We start from the raw sequence: 24,956 nt of genomic DNA, 5'->3' as shown, positions 1-24,956 counted from the left end.
GCTGGGCTGTGTCATGTGTTACAGACTACAGCAGCTGGAATGTGTGATGTGTTACAGACTACAGCAGCTGGGCTGTGTCATGTGTTACAGACTACAGCAGCTGGAATGTGTGATGTGTTACAGACTACAGCAGCTGGGCTGTGTCATGTGTTACAGACTACAGCAGCTGGAATGTGTTATGAGTTACAGACTACAGCAGCTGGTCTGATGTGTTACAGACCACAGCAGCTGGTCTGATGTGTTACAGACTACAGCAGCTGGGCTGTCTGATGTGTTACAGACTACAGCAGCTGGTCTGATGTGTTACAGACTACAGCAGCTGGTCTGATGTGTTACAGACTACAGCAGCTGGTCTGATGTGTTACAGACTACAGCAGCTGGCCTGTCTGATGTATTACAGACTACAGCAGCTGGGCTGTCTGATGTGTTACAGACTACAGCAGCTGGGCTGTCTGATGTGTTACAGACTACAGCAGCTGGTCTGATGTGTTACAGACTACAGCAGCTGGTCTGATGTGTTACAGACTGCAGCAGCTGGTGTGATGTGTTACAGACTACAGCAGCTGGTCTGATGTGTAACAGACTGCAGCAGCTGGAATGTGTGACAGACTACAGTAGCTGTTCTGATGTGTTACAGACTACAGCAGCTGGTCTGATGTGTTACAGACTACAGCAGCTGGTTTGATGTGTAACAGACTCCAGCAGCTGGGGTGATGTGTAACAAACTACAGCAGCTGGTCTGATGTGTTACAGACTGCAGCAGCTGGTCTGATGTGTTACAGACTGCAGCAGCTGGTCTGATGTGTTACAGACTACAGCAGCTGGGGTGATGTGTTTGTGCTATATAGGTCTCTGCCTGGGCACTGGACCCGCAGGCTCGTGATTACACTGTACATGGGTATGGGAAATCATAGAGACCATGGGTATCATGTGGCACATAGATGCAAATGGTATACATAAGATGCACGCACACACACCTTGAGCTTTCTGATCCTCTGTTGGATGGTGTGTATGTCTGTGCTGAGGTCTAGCACCCGTAGCTGTCCCAGCTCTGCCTCTGCCTCGCACAGCCATGCCCTCATGGTCTGCAGGTCTGAGATCAGCTGGTGACACTGCTGCAGGTTCTGCTTCTGTCTGTGTTTGTCCCTCAGAGACCGAGCCTGGATCAGCTCCCAGCGCTCAATCACACCTTGGGGAGAGAAGTAACACAGTTTCAGTTGACTCATCCCACATTATTGATTATAATAAGCGAGAGAGAGTGTGTGTATGTGTGTTTGTGTGTGTATCACCAACCTGCACTCTGGCTGTCTGTGCTGGTGGGGTTGGTGAGTCCTGGCATGTCATCATCCTCCTCAGTCAGCTGTCCTCCAGCCCTCTTCACTGCATCTATACTGCCCCGACACTCTCCCATCAGACGCATCTACAACAGACAGGGAACATAGTCTTATCATGCTACGACATGACATTTGGGTTTTTCTGTATATTTCTTACAGTTTTAGCCATACTATTACAAGGAGATTTTCTAAGAGAGAAAGCCCTCACATAGCCCATGTAAGTCGAGTCCAGCTCAGGGCTGGTGCTGGCCTGGCCACTGCAGGCAGCCGCCTCTCCCTGCTGGACAGAGTAGCGGCCAGAGTCCACAGCCTGGTCCAACTGTCTCAGGTGGGCCTCCAGCTGACCTGGCTCACCTGTGGGGTCAGGAGGGGGTCAGCCAACAAGGAGAGAGAATTCTCTGGGGGTTTGTTTTTTGCCAGTCTACAATTTCATTTTGACAAACAGTAGTGGTAGATACTGGCAGACTGGTCCACCTTTGAGAACATGCTCATAATGGAAAAAACAAGCAATGTTAAAAGTTAGTCAGTGTTGAAAAACTGCAAACAAAGAAGGAAAAGTAGGTGGTTTATATGATCAGTTGCGTGATGTGATACCAATAAAGGTGAATGGAAAAGTGCTTTAGCATGCTATTGTGTATACATTCTTATATGGTGTATACATTCTTATATGGTGTATACATTATTATATGGTGTATACATTCTTATATGGTGTATACATTCTTATACGGTGTATACATTCTTATACGGTGTATACATTCTTATACGGTGTATACATTCTTATATGGTGTATACATTCTTATATGGTGTATACATTCTTATATGGTGTATACATTCTTATATTGTGTATACATTCTTATACGGTGTATACATTCTTATATGGTGTATACATTCTTATACGGTGTATACATTCTTATATGGTGTATACATTCTTATATGGTGTATACATTCTTATACGGTGTATACATTCTTGAATAATGATTGTGCTTGCAACAATGGTGAATGATGCACGCTATGTTAATTTACCACAGTTGAACAGGCATGTTAGTATATTTAGTTTTGTGATATGTTATTGACATGCGATGATAAATTACACATATGCCTTGTTTGCTCATCATACTTTATTAACATGCTATGGCAAATTATATGGTATTTGTGCTTAAGCACGTTAGCATGCTATGGCAAATTATATGGTATTTGTGCTTAAGCACGTTAGCATGCTATGGTAAATTATATGGTATTTGTGCTTAAGCACGTTAGCATGCTAGTGTGGCTAGTTGCCTACCAGAGGAGGATCTCAGTGTGCTCTCTGTCAGTTTTATATAGGCCTCTGGGCTTTCTGGTATAACTACATCTGCAAAGAGAGATATGCACAGTCCTCACAATTAGAACAAGGGACATTGGACAAGTAGGTAGTGTGTATAGGTTTAATTGTATGCTTTTTTCATCCTATTACTCTTAATTTCACATGTTTGAGAACTGGTAATCTATTTAATGCTGGTGTAGATGCATGGGCTTTTTAAATGCTACAAATATCCTAAGTAAACGATCACTTTGATGGGAGAACTTCTTGCAGTATATCCTTGTTATTATTTTTGTTGTTTGTATAACAGTGAATTCCCCTTGGACATCAATAAAACACTTATCAATAAAGTATTGATCTGTCCATCTCCAGCAGCAGTCTGTAGTAGTATTATACCAACCTGACAACACAGCGGCAGTCTGTAGTAGTATTATACCAACCTGACAATACAGCGGCAGTCTGTAGTAGTATTATACCAACCTGACAACACAGTGGCAGTCTGTAGTAGTATTATACTAACCTGACAATACAGCGGCAGTCTGTAGTAGTATTATACTAACCTGACAACACAGCGGCAGTCTGTAGTAGTATTATACCAGCCTGACAACACAGCGGCAGTCTGTAGTAGTATTATACTAACCTGACAACACAGCGGCAGTCTGTAGTAGTATTATACCAACCTGACAACACAGCGGCAGTCTGTAGTAGTATTATACTAACCTGACAACACAGCGGCAGTCTGTAGTAGTTTTATACCAACCTGACAACACAGTGGCAGTCTGTAGTAGTATTATACTAACCTGACAACAGTGGCAGTCTGTAGTAGTATTATACTAACCTGACAACACAGCGGCAGTCTGTAGTAGTTTTATACCAACCTGACAACACAGCGGCAGTCTGTAGTAGTATTATACTAACCTGACAACACAGCGGCAGTCTGTAGTAGTATTATACCAACCTGACAATACAGCGGCAGTCTGTAGTAGTATTATACCAACCTGACAACACAGCGGCAGTCTGTAGTAGTATTATACCAACCTGACAACACAGCGGCAGTCTGTAGTAGTATTATACCAACCTGACAATACAGCGGCAGTCTGTAGTAGTATTATACTAACCTGACAACACAGCGGCAGTCTGTAGTAGTATTATACCAACCTGACAATACAGCGGCAGTCTGTAGTAGTATTATACCAACCTGACAACACAGCGGCAGTCTGTAGTAGTATTATACCAACCTGACAACACAGTGGCAGTCTGTAGTAGTATTATACTAACCTGACAACACAGCGGCAGTCTGTAGTAGTTTTATACCAACCTGACAACACAGTGGCAGTCTGTAGTAGTATTATACCAACCTGACAACACAGCGGCAGTCTGTAGTAGTATTATACCAACCTGGCAATACAGCGGCAGTCTGTAGTAGTATTATACCAACCTGACAATACAGCGGCAGTCTGTAGTAGTATTATACTAACCTGACAACACAGCGGCAGTCTCTAGTGATATTATACTAACCTGACAATACAGCGGCAGTCTGTAGTAGTATTATACTAACCTGACAACACAGCGGCAGTCTCTAGTGGTATTATACTAACCTGACAACACAGCGGCAGTCTGTAGTGGTATTATACTAACCTGACAACGCAGCGGCAGTCTGTAGTAGTATTATACTAACCTGACAACACAGCGGCAGTCTGTAGTGGTATTATACTAACCTGACAACACAGCGGCAGTCTGTAGTAGTATTATACTAACCTGACAACAGTGGCAGTCTGTAGTAGTTTTATACTAACCTGACAACACAGCGGCAGTCTGTAGTAGTTTTATACCAACCTGACAACACAGTGGCAGTCTGTAGTAGTATTATACCAACCTGACAACACAGCGGCAGTCTGTAGTAGTATTATACCAACCTGGCAATACAGCGGCAGTCTGTAGTAGTATTATACCAACCTGACAATACAGCGGCAGTCTGTAGTAGTATTATACTAACCTGACAACACAGCGGCAGTCTCTAGTGATATTATACTAACCTGACAATACAGCGGCAGTCTGTAGTAGTATTATACTAACCTGACAACACAGCGGCAGTCTCTAGTGGTATTATACTAACCTGACAATACAGCGGCAGTCTGTAGTAGTATTATACTAACCTGACAACACAGCGGCAGTCTCTAGTGGTATTATACTAACCTGACAACACAGCGGCAGTCTGTAGTGGTATTATACTAACCTGACAACACAGCGGCAGTCTGTAGTAGTATTATACTAACCTGACAACACAGCGGCAGTCTGTAGTGGTATTATACTAACCTGACAACACAGCGGCAGTCTGTAGTAGTATTATACTAACCTGACAACAGTGGCAGTCTGTAGTAGTATTATACTAACCTGACAACACAGCGGCAGTCTGTAGTAGTTTTATACCAACCTGACAACACAGTGGCAGTCTGTAGTAGTATTATACCAACCTGACAACACAGCGGCAGTCTGTAGTAGTATTATACCAACCTGGCAATACAGCGGCAGTCTGTAGTAGTATTATACCAACCTGACAATACAGCGGCAGTCTGTAGTAGTATTATACTAACCTGACAACACAGCGGAAGTCTCTAGTGATATTATACTAACCTGACAATACAGCGGCAGTCTGTAGTAGTATTATACTAACCTGACAACACAGCGGCAGTCTCTAGTGGTATTATACTAACCTGACAACACAGCGGCAGTCTGTAGTGGTATTATACTAACCTGACAACACAGCGGCAGTCTGTAGTAGTATTACACTAACCTGACAACACAGCGGCAGTCTGTAGTGGTATTATACTAACCTGACAACACAGCGGCAGTCTGTAGTAGTATTATACTAACCTGACAACAGTGGCAGTCTGTAGTAGTATTATACTAACCTGACAACACAGCGGCAGTCTGTAGTAGTATTATACTATCCTGACAACACAGTGGCAGTCTGTAGTAGTATTATACTAACCCTGACAACAGTGGCAGTCTGTAGTAGTATTATACTAACCTGACAAACAGCGGCAGTCTGTAGTAGTATTATGCTAACCTGACAACACAGCGGCAGTCTGTAGTAGTTTTATACTAACCTGACAACACAGCGGCAGTCTGTAGTGGTATTATACTAACCTGACAACACAGCGGCAGTCTGTAGTAGTATTATACTAACCTGACAACACAGCGGCAGTCTGTAGTAGTATTATACTAACCTGACAATACAGCGGCAGCCGACCTGAGGTACTCCTCCTCCTGCTCCTGTCCTCTGCCCCTTTCTGACCCCAGACCCCGCCCTCCAGCACTCTCAAGCCCCCGGCTCAGGTCGTAGTCGTGGTCCCACTCCAGTGGGATAGAGTCCATGCTGGCTGGGGTGTCCCGGCCCGAGCGGTCCGCCTGTGGGGGGAGGACAGAGCCCGAGGTGGGGAGACTGGAGGGGCAGGGGAGAGAGGAGTCACCCCACTGCAGGTCAGAGAGATCAGCCGACTCGTCCATGTCCAGATCTCGGTCAGAACAGTCTAGTTCATCATCGGCAAGCTGAAGGGAAGGAGAGGGGGAGTGAGTGTGTGCGTTTGTATGCGCGTGCTAGGTGTGTGTACGAGGTTATGATAGTTATATCATATTGGCAAATGGACCATATCTTCTTGTAGTGTGTGTGTGTGTGTTCTGTAAGAAAAATACATTACTCACAGGCAGGCGTGTCAGCTTCTTGTAGTATCTGTCGACACGTCCAAACACCTCCTGCCAGTACCTCTGTAGCTCCTCCAGTTCCTCCTCTAGAACAGCACCATCCAGAGGCTCACTCTTCTCTATCAGGGCCTCCCCCTGCCTGAACACCAGCTCAATCTGCCCTGTGTTCAGAGAGATCTCCTGCTGGAACGCCTGAACACACACACACACAGAGGGCAAAGGTCAGGGGTTAGACGTTTCAGTATGTTTCCAAGGGGAATCGGGGAAATGCTTTTATCTCTATTTGTTATGCCAGTTAAATCCGTCATGGGAGGATACTAGTTACATACAGCACAGGAGGAGACCAAGTCAGATAGTTAAATTGCCAAGCCGTCATAGAGAGTTCATTCAAACTAAAAAAAACATTGAAAATATAGCATTCAAATTCACACACACGTACTCGAATGCACGCACGTATGCATGCACGCACACTCGGGACACACTGTTCTTACCACAGGAGGTTGGTGGCACCTTAATTGGGGGCGACGGGCTCATGGTAATGACTGGAGTGGAATCAGTGGAACCGTATCAAATACATCAAACACATCATGGTTTCCATGGTTTCCATGTGTTTGATGCCATTCCATTTGATCCATTCCAGACATTATTATGAGCCGTCCTCCCCCCAGCAGCCTCCACTGGTTCTTACCCTTAGCTGTTTGATCTTAGCCTGAACATCACACTCTGAGAAGTGTTCTATGTTGGTGAGCTGCAGGTCCATCTCAGTGAGCCACACCAGGATGCTGTCTCTAGCTGTCTCAAACTCCTCCCTCTGACCAATAAAGTGCTGAGAGAACACACAGAGAGTGAAACAGTGTTATAGGGCTGTTTAATAACTAGATTAAAACAGTGTTATAGGGCTGTTTAATAACTAAATTATAACAGTGTTATAGGTGTGTTTAATAACTAGACTAAAACAGTGTTATAGGTCTGTTTAATATCTAGACTAAAACAGTGATCAGAGTGAAACTAAGTATTTGTGAGTTTCTACTCTTTTATCTTCACAACAAAATGATGTGATAAATCTTGACCTGACCTGGCTCTGCTATATCATCACCATGTTTCATAACATATGTTATGACATCATGACATTTCCCAGCATACCTTGAGCCTGCGCAGGATGGAGGCAACCCTCTTCTGCAGGTTGTCCCAGCGCCGGTTCCCATCATGCACCATTTCACGGAGGCGGCAGGAGGAGTCTGTGCGGTTCTCTCTGGCCAGTCGGCGGTACTGCTTATTGATCAGCTCCAGCTGGGTCAGAAACTCCTGGACCTGCCTCTGGAAGGCCTAGGACACACACATGATCAGAATGAAAATTTTATACAAATACTGTACACATACAAAATAAAATACAAAGTAAATGTAAGGTTGGTGGTCTCAGTATGTGTAACTGGTTGATTATTTTGACCCAAAAACGGTTTCAAGTAAGCCTGTGGTATTCTGGGATGACACTGACACATGACCCCATTGGCCCTGGTCAGCTACTGCAGGAAAAATGTGACGGCCAGCAAAGACAGATTCCAGTAATCTGATCTCCCCCTTCTCTTACTCTGCACTCTCTCACTTTACCCCATATGCCCCCCCCCTTCACTTTGCACTGTACATACACGCTCTCTCATTCTTACTTCATCTCTCGATCTCTCTTCCTACCCTGTCTTTACAACTATTTAAACTCTTCCCCTCCTTTCCTTCCTTTTTCTCTGCCCACAACCGCTCTCTAACCTGTACCTCAAACTTCAACCGCTCTCTAACCTGTGCCTCAAACTTCAACCGCTAACCTGTGCCTCAAACTTCAACCGCTCTCTAACCTGTACCTCAAACTTCGACCGCTCTCTAACCTGCACCTCAAACTTCAAACGCTCTCTAACCTGTACCTCAAACTTCAACCGCTCTCTAACCTGTACCTCAAACTTCAACAGCTCTCTAACCTGTACCTCAAACTTCAACCGCTCTCTAACCTGTACCTCAAACTTCGACCGCTCTCTAACCTGCACCTCAAACTTCAACCGCTCTCTAACCTGTACCTCAAACTTCAACCGCTCTCTAACCTGTACCTCAAACTTCAACAGCTCTCTAACCTGTACCTCAAACTTCAACCGCTCTCTAACCTGTACCTCAAATTTCAACAGCTCTCTAACCTGTACCTCAAATTTCAACCGCTCTCTAACCTGTACCTCAAACTTCAACAGCTCTCTAACCTGTACCTCAAACTTCAACCGCTCTCTAACCTGTACCTCAAACTTCAACAGCTCTCTAACCTGTACCTCAAACTTCGACCGCTCTCTAACCTGCACCTCAAACTTCAACCGCTCTCTAACCTGCACCTCAAACTTCAACCGCTCTCTAACCTGTACCTCAAACTTCAACCGCTCTCTAACCTGTACCTCAAACTTCAACCGCTCTCTAACCTGTACCTCAAACTTCAACCGCTCTCTAACCTGTACCTCAAACTTCGACCGCTCTCTAACCTGCACCTCAAACTTCAACCGCTCTCTAACCTGTACCTCAAACTTCGACCGCTCTCTAACCTGTACCTCAAACTTCAACCGCTCTCTAACCTGTACCTCAAACTTCTTGAGCTCCTCCTTTGCGATGGTGTATAGAACTCCAGAGGAGTTGGGAAGAGCAGCCGTCCTCTCTGAGGTCTTCAGCCACTCCTCAAACCGAGAGAAGTCATCCAGAAACTTCTGCCACAGCCTCCACGTCTCCTCAATCCTACAAGAAGATGAGAGAGTGACGTTTGATACACACTTAGGGTTGCAAGGGGAGGGTATACTACTGGAAACTTTTGAAGTTTACCAGTAAACTACCAGAATTTTGATAACTTTCAAGGAATATATGGAATGTTATTAGATGGCATCTAGTGGCCTTTTTGGGTACTTCAGATTATCACAGGTTTCTGTAATTATCTCTGGCCCTCTGTGTGGCCTTATCACATGGAAAATATATTTAACAAATCTAATAGAGATTATTTTAAAATCAAATATAGAATGACAAAGTTGTAAAACATTATCCTTAAAATAAACCATCAACTTAGTGAATACCGTTGGTGTTTAATATGCGAGTTTCAGCATGAAATATATTTTTTTTTTTTTACTCTTATTTATTTTACTATGTCATTATGTCTTTGTTATAAATGTTTTGTGGCCAAACTGGTGGCAGTTGTGAAAAAAGACAATAGTTGAAAGAGTTAATTTAAAATAATGGCATTGTTTATTAGAATTTATTTATTTTTCATTAATTAGGCAATTTTCACTTTAACCATATGGCCTATTTCCTAGAAACTCATGGAAGATATGAACACATATTTACAAAATGACTACTATTTACGAAAGTTTTTCAAATAATGTATTCAAGTATAAATTACCAAAGTTACCATAGATTGCAATAGATATCCTGTTAATTACCAAAATTACAGAGGATTCCGATAACTTTGGTAAATTACCGGTAGCTTTGCATCCCTAGACACACTGGAGGTTTGCAAGAGTAGAAAATAGAGTTCCTACACAGTGGGGCCAAAAAATATTTAGTCAGCCACCAATTATGCAAGTTCTCCCACTTAAAAAGATGAGAGTGGCCTGTAATTTTCATCATAGGTACACTTCAACTATGACAGACAAAATGAGGGAAGAAAATACAGCAAATCACATTGTAGGATTTTTTATGAATTTATTTGCAAATTATGGTGGAAAATAAGTATTTGGTCAATAACAAAAGTTTATCTCAATACTTTGTTATATACCCTTTGTTGGCAATGACAGAGATCAAACATTTTCTGTAAGTCTTCACGAGGTTTTCACACACTGTTGCTGGTATTTTGGCCCATTCCTCCATGCAGATCTCCTCTAGAGCAGTGATGTTTTAGGGCTGTTGCTGGGTAACACGGACTTTCAACTCCCTCCAAATATTTTCTATGGGGTTGAGATCTGGAGACTGGCTAGGCCAGTCCTTGAAATGCTTCTTACGAAGCCACTCCTTCGTTGCCCGGGCGGTGTGTTTGGGATCATTGTCATGCTGAAAGACCCAGCCACGTTTCATCTTCAATGCCCTTGCTGATGGAAGGAGGTTTTCACTCAAAATCTCACGATACATGGCCCCATTCATTCTTTCCTTTACACGGATCAGTCGTCTGGTCCATTTGTAGAAAAACAGCCCCAAAGCATGATGTTTCCACCCCCATGCTTCACAGTAGGTATGGTGTTCTTTGGATGCAACTCAGCATTCTTTGTCCTCCAAACACGACGAGTTGAGTTTTAACCAAAATGTTCTTTTTTGGTTTCATCTGACCATATGACATTCTCAAAATCTTCTTCTGGATCATCCAAATGCTCTCTAGCAAACTTCAGACGGGCCTGGACATGTACTGGCTTAAGCAGGGGGACACGTCTGGCACTGCAGGATTTGAGTCCCTGGCGGCGTAGTGTGTTACTGATGGTAGGCTTTGTTACTTTGGTCCCAGCTCTCTGCAGGTCATTCACTAGGTCCCCCCGTGTGGTTCTGGGATTTTTGCTCACCGTTCTTGTGATCATTTTGACCCAATGGGGTGAGATCTTGCGTAGAGCCCCAGACCGAGGGAGATTATCAGTGGTCTTGTATGTCTTCCATTTCCTAATAATTGCTCCCACAGTTGATTTCTTTAAACCAAGCTGCTTACCTATTGCAGATTCAGTCTTCCCAGCCTGGTGCAGGTCTACAATTTTGTTTCTGGTGTCCTTTGACAGCTCTTTGCTCTTGGCCATAGTGGAGTTTGGAGTGTGACTGTTTGAGTTTGTGGACAGGTGTCATTTATACAGATAACAAGTTTAAACAGGTGCCATTAATACAGGTAACGAGTGGAGGACAGAGGAGCCTCTTAAAGAAGAAGTTACAGGTCTGTGAGAGCCAGAAATCTTGCTTGTTTGTAGGTGACCAAATATTGACCAAATATTCCACCATAATTTGCAAATAAATTCATTCAAAATCCTACAATGTGATTTTTCTGGATTTTTTTTCTCATTTTGTCCATCATAGATGAAGCGTACCTATGATGAAAATTACAGGCCTCTCTCATCTTTTTAAGTGGGAGAACTTGCACAATTGGTGGCTGACTAAATACGTTTTTGCCCCACTGTATGTACTGTGTGTGTGTGTGCGTGTGTGTGTGTGTGTGCGTGTGTGTGTGTGTGTGTGCGTGTGTGTGTGTGTGTGTGTGTGTGTGTGTGTGTGTGTGTGTGTGTGTGTGCGTGTGTGTGTGTGTGTGCGTGTGTGCGTGCGTGTGTGTGTGTGTGCGTGTGTGTGTGTGTGTGTGTGTGTGTGCGTGTGTGTGTGTGTGCGTGTGTGTGTGTGTGTGTGCGTGTGTGTGCGTGTGTGTGTGTGTGTGTGTGTGTGTGTGTGTGTGTGTGTGTGTGTACTGTACTGTATGTGTATAGGACCCACTTGAGCCTCCTTTCCATGGACATGGCACAGATGTTCCTCCAGCGTCGGTCCAGGCCCCTGGTGGCCTGCTGGATGGAGTCACACTCTGTCTCCGTAGAACAGGCGTCACAGTCATGTAGCAACACTTCACACAGGTTCAACACAGACGCCACGCCAGTACTGTGCTTCTCTATGTCCCGCTGAATGTCCTGGAGGTGGAGAAAGGGGAAGGCAGAGAGAGAAGAAAGATGAGGATGGGTGGAGAAAGGTCAAGGGATGAAGAGTGGGTAGAATTGGAGGGAACAGAAACAGTGGGTGAGAAAAAAAACACTGTCTTGAAATACCATAAAGACCTCACTTGGGCGATGACTTTCTACCCTGTTACATCATCACCAGTTGTTCAGATGTTTACCACGTAATTTAGGAAATAAATCAAACCACATGATCTGATCATGTAGCTAGCCTTGCCTGCCTGTCTGTCTCTTTCAGAGTGAGTGTGTGTTCCTCCTACCTGCTGCTGGTTGAGTTTCCTCTGTATCTCCTGCGCGTCACAGGTGTCGTAGACGAGAGGTCTGGTCAGCTCTGTCTCGATGTGAGCGAGCCAGGAGCGCAGACTGCACATGTTCTTATCCAGCTGCTGCACCGCAACCAGCGTCTCCCTCAACTTCTTCACCCTGAGAGAGAGATTCAGTCATGTTAGATTCAGTCAGTCACCCTCCATACAAACAAACTAAATACTACCACAACTTCCTTCTACTACATTCTATTACAGAAACCTTACCTATTGTATGTAGTCATACAATCACTGAAGATATCGACCATAACCACTAAAGAACTACAACAACAACTCAACAACCAAGAAGCAACCGTAACAACACAATATCACTCAGCTCCCCCATTATCACTAGTCCTCCAGTAGGAATGAGAGGTAGAGAGGGGGGCCCCAGTACCACAACAAACCATAACCAACATGTCCGCAACCGAGAGGGCTGCAGGAGTGGAAGATGATATCCTGAGGTCAGAAGGGTTTAGGGATATGTTTACAGGACATATTTATGTGACTATTAAACTCCTAGTGTAACCCCACATAACATCTGTCTGGGATTCATTTTGGATCTAAATATGTAAAATGTTTATGGAGGTTGTGAGAAATGGAAAGAATGTCCTCTGATTTTAAATATGCCCATTATAAACTGCCAAAGGAGCAGAGTCAACTCTTCACATTCACACTACTACACCCTTCAAAGTTATCCAGCTCTCTCACGTCGTCCCTCCCTGTCACACCAGAAATACTAGTGTTGAATGCAGGCAGGAGCCATTCTGTACTGGATCCACTAATTAAAGTAAATAAGTGGTTACCCATATGACGTGTTTACCAGGCCTCTGCCACTTTAGACACCTTATACCCCTGTGACTGTGACTGTACAGGAGGCTGTATCACAGACCGGTCTATAGGGGCAGACGATATGGCATTATTATTTCAGCCCATATTTCAGCCCATGAGTACTCTGATCTATAAATGGACTGCCTCATCAGAATGTCATCATGCCAGAGCAATGTCAGAGCGGCATTGACTAGAATACAGTAGAATACAGTACACACAGTGCCTTCGGAAAGTATTCAGACCCATTCCCCTTTTCCACATTTTGTTACGTTACAACCTTATTTAAAATTGCTAAAATAAAATAAAATCTTCATCAATCTACACACAATACCCCATAATGACAAAGTGAAAAACAGGTTTTTAGACATTTTTGCAAATGGATATATATTTTTAAACAGAAATACCTTATTTACATAAGTATTCAGACACTTTGCTATGAGACTCGAAATTGAGCTCAGTTGCATCCTGTTTTCATTGATAATCCTTAAGATGTTTCTACAACTTGATTGGAGTCCACCTTTGGTAAATTCAATTGATTGGCCATTATTTGGAAAGGCACACACCTGTCTACATAAGGTCCCACAGTTTACAGTGCATGTCAGAGCAAAAACCAAGCCATGAGGTCGAAGGAATTGTCCGTAGAGCTCAGAGACAGGATTGTGTCGAGGCACAGATCGGAAGGGTACCAAAAAATGTCTGCAGTGTTGAAGGTCCCCAAGAACACAGTGTCCTCCATTATTCTTAAATGGAAGAAGTATGGAACCACCAAGACTCTTCCTAGAGCTGGCCAAACTGAGCAATCGGGAGAGAAGGGCCTTGGTGAGGGAGGTGACCATGAACCCAATGGTCCCTCTGACAGAGCTCCAGAGTTCCTCTGTGGCGATGGGAGAACCTTCCAGAAGGATAACCATCTCTGCAACACTCCACCAATCAGGCATTTATGGTAGAGTGGCCAGATTGAAGCCACTCCTCAGTAAAAGGCACATGACAGGCAAAAGGAATCTCAGACCATGAGAAACAAGATTCTCTGTTCTGATGAAACCAAGATGGAACTATTTGGATTGGATGCCAAGGAAACCAGGCACCATCCTTATGGCATGGCGGTGGCAGCATCATGCTGAGCGGATGTTTTTCAGCAGCAGGGACTGGGAGACTAGTCAGGATTGAGGGTAAGATGAACGGAGCAAAGTACAGATGAAAACCTGCTCCGGAACACTCAGGACCTCAGACTGGGGTGAAGGTTCACCTTCCAACAGAACAACGACACTAAGCACACAGCCAAGACAACGGAGGAGTGGCTTCGGAACAAGTCTCTGAATGTCCTTTAGTGGCCCAGCCAGAGCCCCAACTTGAACCCAATCAAACATCTCTGGAGAGACCTGAAAATAGCTGTGCAGCGACCCTCCCCCTCCAACCTGACTGAGATTGAGAGGATCTGCAGAGAAGAACGAGAGGATCTGCAGAGAAGAATGGGAGAAACTCCCCAAATACAGGTGTCCCAAGCTTGTAGCGTCATACCCAAGTCTTGAGGCTGTAAACGCTGCCAAAGGTGCTTCAACAATGTACTGAGTAAAGGGTCTGAATACTTATGTAAATGTGATATTTCAGTTATTTCTTTTTTATTCATTTGCTAAAATTTCTAAAAACCTGTTTTTGCTTTGTCATTATGTGTATTGTATGTCGATGGATGAGGGGAAAAAAACAATTTAATCAATTTTAGAATAAGGCTGTAACGTAACAAAATGTGGAAAAAGTCAAGGGGTCTGAATTCTTTCCAAATTAACATATATATATATATGAAATTAGTAAAACAGTATGTAAACATTATTAAAGTGACCAAAAGTTGTCAAAAATATAAATAGTAAAGTAAAGTACAGATACCCCAAAAAACTACTTAAGCACTACTTTAAAGTATTTTTACATAAGTACTTTACTCCACTGGTAACTGGGTGGTAGCTGGCTAGTGGCAGTGACTAAGTTCAGGGCAGGGTACTAGGTGGAAGCCGGCTAGTGATGGCTATTTAACAGTCAGATGGCATTGAGATAAAAGCTGTTTTTCAGTCTCTCGGTCCCATCTTTGATGCACCTGTATTGACCTCGCCTTCTGGATGATAGTGTGTGAACAGGCCGTGGTGACATAGTTTAGTGGCTCCCAACATTGATACATGCTCTGTATATTAACAATATTATAATCAGTGTTGGGATTAGTTACTTGGGATTAGTTGGGATTAGTTACTTTTCAATATTACTTTGTGTGGAAAGTAACATGTTATCTTACTAGTTATTAGTGTTTGATTTGGACTGAAATAGGTGCCGGTATTCATTTTGGGTGTCTGTACTATTTATATTTATGTGCAGGAGCTCCACAATACTTTTGAGCTAAGATTATGTAAGATGTGCAGGAGCTCAAGCAGTAGAAATTTGAGGTGCCAGTAAAATCTGTACAGATTTCCTATCTTTTCATTTAAAATCTTTCTCTGGGCCAGCTGTGCCATCAGAGTCCGTGGGTTCGCGCCCAGGCTCTGTCGTAACCGGCCGCGACCGGGAGGTCCATGGGGCGACGCACAATTGGCCTAGCGTCGCCCGGGTTAGGGAGGGCTTGGTCGGTAGGGGTGTCCTTGTCTCATCGCGCACCAGTGACTCCTATGGCGGGCTGGGCGCAGTGTGCGCTAACCAAGGTGGCCAGGTGCACGGTGTTTCCTCCGGCGCATTGGTGCGGCTGGCTTCCGGGTTGGATGCGTGCTGTGTTAAGAAGCAGTGCGGCTTGGTTGGGTTGTGTATCGGAGGACGCATGACTTTCAACCTTCGTCTCTCCCGAGCCCGTACGGGAGTTGTAGCGATGAGACAAGATAGTAGCTACTACAACAATTGGATACCACGAAATTGGGGAGAAAAAGGGGTAAACATTTTTTTTTAAATTATTTAAAAAAATATATATATATATTATTTCTCTGGAGCTGCCAATTCTGGATATAAACTGCATGTAAACTACACGGAACCATAGAGACGTCTAGAGTGCACACTTGCCACTAGGCGGGAAAGACTTCTATGGGCTTTTCTATCACAGAAGCGATCAATAGCAAAGATCAGAGCTGCGCCCTCTATACATTTCTATGGAAAGCAGATGTCATGACATTTGTCCAAACAGCCTTTCCCAGCTTGCCCAGAACTAAATGAGGAGGCAAGTCGAGATCCGATCATGGAAACGCGTCCGGTAGTGATATGATTCTGAAAGTATCATGTTATTTGACAAAGTAACTGTAATAATATTACCCAATTTGAAAGTAATCTGATTACGTAATGTTACCGCCCACACGGATTACAATCAATATCCCTAATATTCTAAATCACCAGCTATTTGCACAAGGTGAAAAGAATATAGCATTGATGTACTGTTTATGCTTCTCACCCTAAGCAGCTACAGTATGTTTTGAACTGAGTAAAAGTCATTAAGCTATCTCATGCTTCTCTCTTGTTGGTACCCACTGATGATGACAGAGAAAAGAAAGTTTGACATTGAAAGAGTTTTTGGTCCCCTCAATGACCTTTTAGAGAGCAGAGAAACAACAGCCTATTCATCAACACAGAGAGAAATGTCTCAACATCTATAACAGTCAACAACAGCTAGCCTACTCACACTGATAGTGCACAAAGCTCTGCAATACTGTAGTTCTCCAGTATCCAGCCGACAGCAGACAACTTCTTACACTATTATCCAAAACCAGTTATTTGATTAAATAATTGCTCAATAGCGCAAACGAACATGCAAGCCAGATTCTAAACAACTCCAGTGTAATTTTCCAAGACAAAACAATTCCAGCACAATTCTCCAAGAAAAGCCTGCCTGTTGATATCGCAGTCACATTCCGGCAGATCCTCTGAGTCTTCGCTTGGGCATCCTGCCATGTTATCAGTCCCCAAGTCCAGAACCATGGGGGCAGGACTGTCCAAACTCAAAGCTAACGTCAATAAACAGTTAAACGTTATGGAGCTAGCTATGGTTTAAACACCCTTCTCTTTCTTCTGGGTGTTCCGAATGGGACTTTCCTTAGTCTAGCTAGTTTACCCCCTGTAGTGTCGGGAGAGGGGGGTTAACATGAGGGGGGGGCACTAGTGTTACTTGTCAACTGCTCTCAAAGGTATTAAAAAAAGACAGCCCAAACGGCATGTGTGTGTGTGTGTGTGTGTGTGTGTGTGTGTGTGTGTGTGTGTGTGTATGTGTGTGTGTCTGAGAGTGACAAGTGCTGCTGTTGCTAAAAGAGGACTTACAGTCAGAGCCATGTGCCGCAGAGCAGGCAGACGGATGGAATGTCACACAGGCGTGCATGGAGCCAGTGTGCACAGGAGATAAAAGTTCAAGTGTTTCTGTGAGAACTCCTGGAATGGGAAAAGTTCCTTCCCTTTTCAAGCACTCTTAAGTTAAACTACTAAATACTTTCTCCAACTGCTAAAAAACTCCACAAGTTGAGACAAAATGAAAGTATGTTTAAGGTTTTCTTATACTTCTGAGAAACTACTTGTGAGAAACTGACTCTGCTTTAAGTTTTTCTTGTGGAAAAAGGGACGGACAGAATAGAACAAGTCTGCAGCTGTCTCTGAGGTCACTTACTGCCCACACCCCCTCCTCTTCTCCCCTCCTCCCTCCATTCCATTCTCAGAGGGCAACAGCCGGAGGAAGATAGAGGGAGGGAAAGAGAGAGGGGAACAGTTGGCTCAGCAAGAGGAAGGGGAAAGGGAGAGGAAGAGAAGAGGAAGGCATGAGAGCTCTTTTGCTCTCTGTTGTCCGGACACCAAGACCAACAGGCCTAGTCACAGCTATTCTAGTCATGTGACTCACAGGCGTCCTCTCACTCAAGACTTCTCCACTAGGAGGAAGCGAATTGCAGTGAATTTACAGAACATCATATCACTTCCCACCCAAGCTGCACAGACCTAACACATCCACATGACCTATAGATGCGCACAGCATCATCATCATCATCACCACTCTTTTTGATATTTACTGAAACACTCATATTAAAACACCAATAGCATTCACTGATTTAGGATAATGATTTACAACTTTTTATTTTAAAATCATCTTATTTAATTATTTAATTACACTCAGTGGCCAGTTTATTAGATACACCCTCATCTAGTACTGGGTCGGACCCCCCTTTGCCTTTAGGAGCGGCTGAATTCTTTGGGGCATGGAAACGTTGCTCATTTGGTATCAAGGGACCTAATGTGTGCCAGGAAAACATTCCCCACACCGTTACACCACCACCAGCCTGTACCGTTGACACCAGGCAGGATGGGGCCATGGACTCATGCTGTTTACGCCAAATCCTGACTCTGCCATCAGCATGACGCAACAGTAATCGAGATTCATCGGACCAGACAATGTTTTTCCACTCCTCAAATGTCCAGTGTTGGTCGGAGTAGAATGGCCCACTGGAGCCACTTCTTCTTGTTTTTAGTTGATAGGAGTGGAACCTGGTGTGGTCGTCTGCTGTGATAGCCCATCTGTGACAAGGACAGACGAGTTGTGCATTCTGAGAAGCCATTCTGCACACCACTGTTGTACCGCGCCATTATTTGCATATTTCTGGTCCGCCTCTTAGCTTGCACGACTTCTCATCAACGAGCTGTTTTCACCCACAGGACTGCCACTGACTGGATGTTTTTTGTTTGTTGCACCGTTCTCTGTAAACCCTAGACACTGTCGTGCGTGAAAACCCCCGGCTGTCGGCTGTTTCTGAGATATTGGAAACGGCACAACTGGCACCAACGATCATATCACGCTCAAAGTAATTTAGGTGACTCGTTTAGCTCATTCTAACGCTCAATCAAACAATACTGAATGCCTCAATTATTTTCTGCCTGCTTTATATAGCAAGCCACTGCCACGTGACTCACTGTCTAGGAGTTAACCATTTTCATGAATGGGGTACCTAATAAACTGAGTGTATTGTACATGCCATAAGGCCTCATAAGGCCACACAGAGGGCCAGAGATAATTACAGACACCTGTGATATTCTGAAGTACCCTAAAAGGGCCACTAGATGCCTTGTGATAGATTACATAAAAATTCAGGTAGTTAAATATTTATGCGTGTCTTTGGGAAGATGGATTTGGGGGGCAAGTGTTTAAATTGTGCAGTATTTAGCAATCACAATTTTATTTTATTTATTTCACCTTTATTTAACCAGGTAGGCAAGTTGAGAACAAGTTCTCATTTACAATAGCGACCTGGCCAAGATAAAGCAAAGCAGTTCGACACATACAACGACACAGAGTTACACATGGAGTAAAACAAACATACAGTCAATAATACAGTATAAACAAGTCTATATACGATGTGAGCAAATGAGGTGAGATAAGGGAGGTAAAGGCAAAAAGGCCATGGTGGCAAAGTAAATACAATATAGCAAGTAAAACACTGGAATGGTAGATTTGCAATGGGGGAATGTGCAAAGTAGAAATAAAAATAATGGGGTGCAAAGGAGCAAAATAAATAAATAAATAAAATACAGTAGGGAAAGAGGTAGTTGTTTGGGCTAAATTATAGGTGGGCTATGTACAGGTGCAGTAATCTGTGAGCTGCTCTGACAGTTGGTGCTTAAAGCTAGTGAGGGAGATAAGTGTTTCCAGTTTCAGAGATTTTTGTAGTTCATTCCAGTCATTGGCAGCAGAGAACTGGAAGGAGAGGCGACCAAAGAAAGAATTGGTTTTGGGGGTGACTAGAGAGATATACCTGCTGGAGCGTGTGCTACAGGTGGGAGATGCAATGGTGACCAGCGAGCTGAGATAAGGGGGGACTTTACCTAGCAGGGTCTTGTAGATGACATGGAGCCAGTGGGTTTGGCGACGAGTATGAAGCGAGGGCCAGCCAACGAGAGCGTACAGGTCGCAATGGTGGGTAGTATATGGGGCTTTGGTGACAAAACGGATTGCACTGTGATAGACTGCATCCAATTTGTTGAGTAGGGTATTGGAGGCTATTTTGTAAATGACATCGCCAAAGTCGAGGATTGGTAGGATGGTCAGTTTTACAAGGGTATGTTTGGCAGCATGAGTGAAGGATGCTTTGTTGCGAAATAGGAAGCCAATTCTAGATTTAACTTTGGATTGGAGATGTTTGATATGGGTCTGGAAGGAGAGTTTACAGTCTAACCAGACACCTAAGTATTTGTAGTTGTCCACGTATTCTAAGTCAGAGCCGTCCAGAGTAGTAATGTTGGACAGGCGGGTAGGTACAGGTAGCGATCGGTTGAAGAGCATGCATTTAGTTTTACTTGTATTTAAGAGCAATTGGAGGCCACGGAAGGAGAGTTGTATGGCATTGAAGCTTGCCTGGAGGGTTGTTAACACAGTGTCCAAAGAAGGGCCAGAAGTATACAGAATGGTGTCGTCTGCGTAGAGGTGGATCAGAGACTCACCAGCAGCAAGAGTGACCTCATTGATGTATACAAAGAAGAGAGTCGGTCCAAGAATTGAACCCTGTGGCACCCCTATAGAGACTGCCAGAGGTCCGGACAGCAGACCCTCCGATTTGACACACTGAACTCTATCAGAGAAGTAGTTGGTGAACCAGGCGAGGCAATCATTTGAGAAACCAAGGCTGTCGAGTCTGCCGATGAGGATGTGGTGATTGACAGAGTAATAAGAGTCTGGTAGCCAAAGTTGTGATGTGTGTGTGTGTGTGTGTGTGTGTGTGTGTGTGTGTGTGTGTGTGTGTGTGTGTGTGTGTGTGTGTATGTGTGTGTGTGTGTGTGTGTGCTAAGGTGCAGAGAGTCAGTGCAGGTGGTCAGTCAAGTTCAAGTGTTCAGCAGTCTGATGGTTTGTAACGTCTGCCCAGCGGTAAGGGGGTGAACAGCTCCTGGCTGGGGTGTGTGGGGTCCTTGATGATGCAGCAGACCTTCCTCAGGCACCGTTTTGAGTAGTCACCATGCTTTTGATTTTTTAACTACCTATCAAGTTATTTTCTGGTAACTATACTGCGAAGTGTCTTCTTAATATTTGAAGTCTTAAACTATGGTATGTTTTGATCAATTCTGTTTTGTCTTTTACATATCATTTTTTTTTGTCACTTATTGTTTATCCAAACCACATTTTCTCTGAGTATTGACATTTTAGACACTTTTGTGGCAGTTATATATGTCCATTCACATACCTGGCAGCAGGTTATCTTGCTTTAGTTTATCATCAACCATGCTGAGTTTAACAGAGACAAAACACAGTGATCACAGTGGTCTGACCAATCTGCTTCGACAGGGGGGCATGTTCTTTTCCCAATCGATGGCTCTCTCCCACTGCTATATCAATGGACCATAGAGTGGTTGTTCATTTTATAATGTATTTTTCACCTGTGCTCAATCATCATATGATTTCTCACCCTCCTCATGACTTCTGAGTGGCAGAATGTGATGTGTATATCATGTCATGTTAACCATTATCAAAGCCGAAGGCAGTGGACCAGTTGAAGATATGAATAGATGGGTTCTTCAGGTTGTTTTACAGGTACACAACCATAGTGTTTCTATTGTATTGTCTAGTTAATGTGAATTGCCAACTGAATCTGTCCGACCAACAAGTGTTTGGACCCCAGCCATTGTGTTTCTATTGTATTGTCTAACGTTCAGACGATATTGTCTGACATTATAAGAGCAAGATGGTAGTAAAGCCAACTCAGCAACTCTGTTCATTCCCTCCCCCCATAGGGATTTGCAGTGCATAAAATGCACAACTTAATCTTTGACCATGATGACACTTTCCCTTTCTGACTGGTCTCCATTCTGTTTTCTGACTCTAGTCTCCATTCTGTTTTCTGACTCCCGAGTGGCGCAGCAGTCTAAGGCACTGCATCTCAGTGCTTGAGGCAACACTACAGACACCCTGGGTCGAATCCAGGCTGTATCACAACCGGACGCGATTGGGAGTCCCATAGGGTGGCGCACAACTGGCCCAGCCTCGTCCGGGTTTGGCCGGTGTAGGCTGTCATTGTAAATAAGAATTTGTTCTTAACTGACTTGACTAGTTAAATAAAGATACAATTAAAAGGGGGTCATGTTCACTCCTCTGCTTCTTGAAATTGACAACTAACTCCTTTGTTTTGCTGACCTTTAGGGAGAAATTGTTGTCATGACACCACAATGCCAGTTAACCTCCTCCCTATAGGCGGATTCATTGTTGTTGGTTATCAGGCCTACAACCGTGGTGTCATCAGCAAACTTGATGATAGAGTTGGGTGTTGTGCAAAGCGACACAGTCGTGGGTGAACAGGGAGTACAGCAGAGGGCTGAGGACACACCCCTGGGGGGCCGCTGTGTTGAGTCAGTGTGGAGGAGGTGTTGCTGCCAATCCTCACAGTCCAGGATCCAGTTGCAGAGAGTGGTATCCAGACCCAGGGTTCTGAGCTTGGTGTTGAGTTTGGAGCTTGGTGTTGAGTTTACCTTGCTGGCCTTGATGTGGGCAATGACCAGCCTCTCAAAGCACTTTACGATGACTGGGGTGAGTGCAACGGGGCATGTCAACTTGTCCTTCTTGGGGACTGGGACAATGGTGGTCTCCTTGAAACAGGTGTGGACTACAGCCTGGGACAGGTTTAATATGTCCAAAAAGACACCTGCCAGCTGGTCAGCACACACTCTGAGGATGCGGCCAGGGATGCCATCTGGGCCGGCGGCTTTGAGAGTATTCACTCTTGATCCTCACGTCAGCCTCGGAGAGTATAAGCACCTAGTCATCCGGATCAGCGAGTCTCTTTGGTGTTATCTGCCTCGAAGCGAGCATAGAATGTGTTAAACTCATCTGGGAGGGAGGCTTTGGTGGGCACCACACAGCTGGATTTGCCTTTGTACTCCGTGATAGTCCGTAGTCCTTGCCACATGTGTTGCGAGTCTGAGTTGTTGAACAGTAATTCAAGTTTGAGTCTGTATTGTCTTTTTGCATTCCAAATGGATTTGCAGAGGTACCTTATACACGTAACGCGCCACCGAGTCATCAGCGTTCGTTCTGCTGACAATGAATGCTGCAGTACGGGCACTCAGCATTGTACGGATATCTCCGTTCATCCAGGGTTTTTGGTTGGGGTATGTCCGGATTGTTATTGTGGGAGGCACAGTGAAGAAGACACAGTGATGGCAAAACGTTGGTGGTTTACCCAATAAATTACTGGGTGTTTATATATAGAGTGTGCAACTCTCTTTATTTTTTATTGCGTGCAGTTAATCGCTGTTAGCCAGAACCTCGACACAAAATAACTTGTGTGTGTGTGTGTGTGGTACAACATCATCAACACATTTGGGAGTGGGACAACAGTAGACTAAAGAAAAAGTACTAAAATATATATTTTTTGTAAAGTGATCCTTTAACTTTAATCTCCCCACTCACCCACATTGCACCCAGATCCCCTTCATGCTCACCTAGCAGCGATGAGGTCCAGCAGGTGTTGCCAGCGCTCGCTGACCTTGCTGAGTTTGTGTTGTATCTCTGCAGCCTTGCTCTCATGGCTGGCCCTGGCCAAGCGCTCCCCCATCACCTGCAGCTGCTGCTTATTCTCCTGGGCCACACCAATCTCTTCCTGGTAGTCCTGGGAGAGGGGGATTGCAAAAAGAGGTTGTGAGAAGGTATGAGATCGAGATTGAGAGAGTGTGTGTGTGTGTGTGCGTGCGAGTGTGTGTATTGTTGTGTGTCTTGATCATGAAGATGTATGAATAAGTGTGTATTTATATGTTGTGTTCATGTCTTTGTGAGTGTGTGTGTAATCACCTTGCGCAGCTTCTCGATCATCTCCTGGATGCTGATGTCTCCATTCTGAGACACCTTGCTCTCCATCTGGGTGAGCCACTCACACAGGTCCTTGTTCTTCTCATTAAACACTGCCCACTCATTCAGCTTCTCACTCACCTGCTGCCTGCGCAGGGACAGCTATGGAGGGGAGGAGGGGGGTGGGGGTCAGAGGAGGAGGGCGCAAAAGAAAAACAGACAATATCTGGAGTCAATAAAAACTCTTTGAAACAGCAACCACAAAGCGGGCCAAGCTCCCAGCCCTGTGCTGTTATCTATGCATATCCTCTCTGCCGGAACCAAACTAACCCCGACCTTACATTATCTCTAAGGCACAATGACACTGTGTGTGAGTGACGTCCGGAACATAAGCAATAGATATGCTTACTGAACACACAGCATATGGACTTCATCACAGTTAAGACACCACTGCTGTGTCTCTGTTCACTGTGCTAAAGAGCCATGCACAGTCAAGCCAAGCTAACAAGTGTAACAGATATATAGCCCACTGTTTATTTCAGCATAATACGTAATGATCTGGGCACAGACTGATTAAATAGTACCCACAAAACACCAGTCTCAATGTCAACAGCGAAGCGGCGACTCTGGGATGCTGGCTTTCTAGGCAGAGTTCCTCTGTCCAGTGTCTGTGTTCTTTTGCCCATCTTAATCATTTAATTTTATTGGGCAGTCTGAGATATGGCTTTTTCTTTGCAACTCCGGCATCCCGGAGTCGCCTCTTCACGGTTGATATTGAGACTGGTGTTTTGCTGGTACTATTTAATGAAGCTGCCAGTTGAGGACTTGTGAGGCGTCTGTTTCTCAAACTAGACGCTAATGTACTTGTCCTCTTGCTCAGTTGTGCACCGGGTCCTCCCACTCATCTTTCTATTCTGGTTAGGGCCTGTTTGTGCTGTTCTGTGAAGGGAGTAGTACACAGCGTTGTACGAGATCTTCAGTTTCTTGGCAATTTCTCGTATGGAATAGCCTTCATTTCTCTGAAAATGAATAGACTGACGAGTTTCAGAA

The 24,956-nt window shown here is 44.3% G+C and overlaps 1 protein-coding gene across 1 annotated transcript in view; it reads right to left on the bottom strand.

Annotated features, from left to right (window-relative positions):
* Positions 1–24,956, bottom strand: part of syne1a (spectrin repeat containing, nuclear envelope 1a) — a 178,763-nt gene that overhangs the window by 9,523 nt on the left and 144,284 nt on the right. Inside the window, 13 exon segments of the mRNA XM_090232997.1 lie at positions 978–1,189; positions 1,294–1,420; positions 1,543–1,688; positions 2,617–2,685; positions 5,865–6,186; positions 6,340–6,531; positions 7,028–7,165; positions 7,483–7,665; positions 8,943–9,093; positions 11,794–11,981; positions 12,284–12,446; positions 23,564–23,730; positions 23,910–24,068. Coding sequence (XP_090089123.1) covers positions 978–1,189; positions 1,294–1,420; positions 1,543–1,688; positions 2,617–2,685; positions 5,865–6,186; positions 6,340–6,531; positions 7,028–7,165; positions 7,483–7,665; positions 8,943–9,093; positions 11,794–11,981; positions 12,284–12,446; positions 23,564–23,730; positions 23,910–24,068 — 2,217 coding nt within the window.

The sequence above is a fragment of the Oncorhynchus mykiss genome, chromosome 4 (genome assembly GCF_057628025.1).
Source record: "Oncorhynchus mykiss isolate SJ-2025 chromosome 4, ASM5762802v1, whole genome shotgun sequence".
NCBI lineage: Eukaryota > Metazoa > Chordata > Actinopteri > Salmoniformes > Salmonidae > Oncorhynchus > Oncorhynchus mykiss.
The sequence above is the reverse complement of the archived record's forward strand: the minus strand, read 5'-3'. Positions and strand labels throughout refer to the sequence as shown.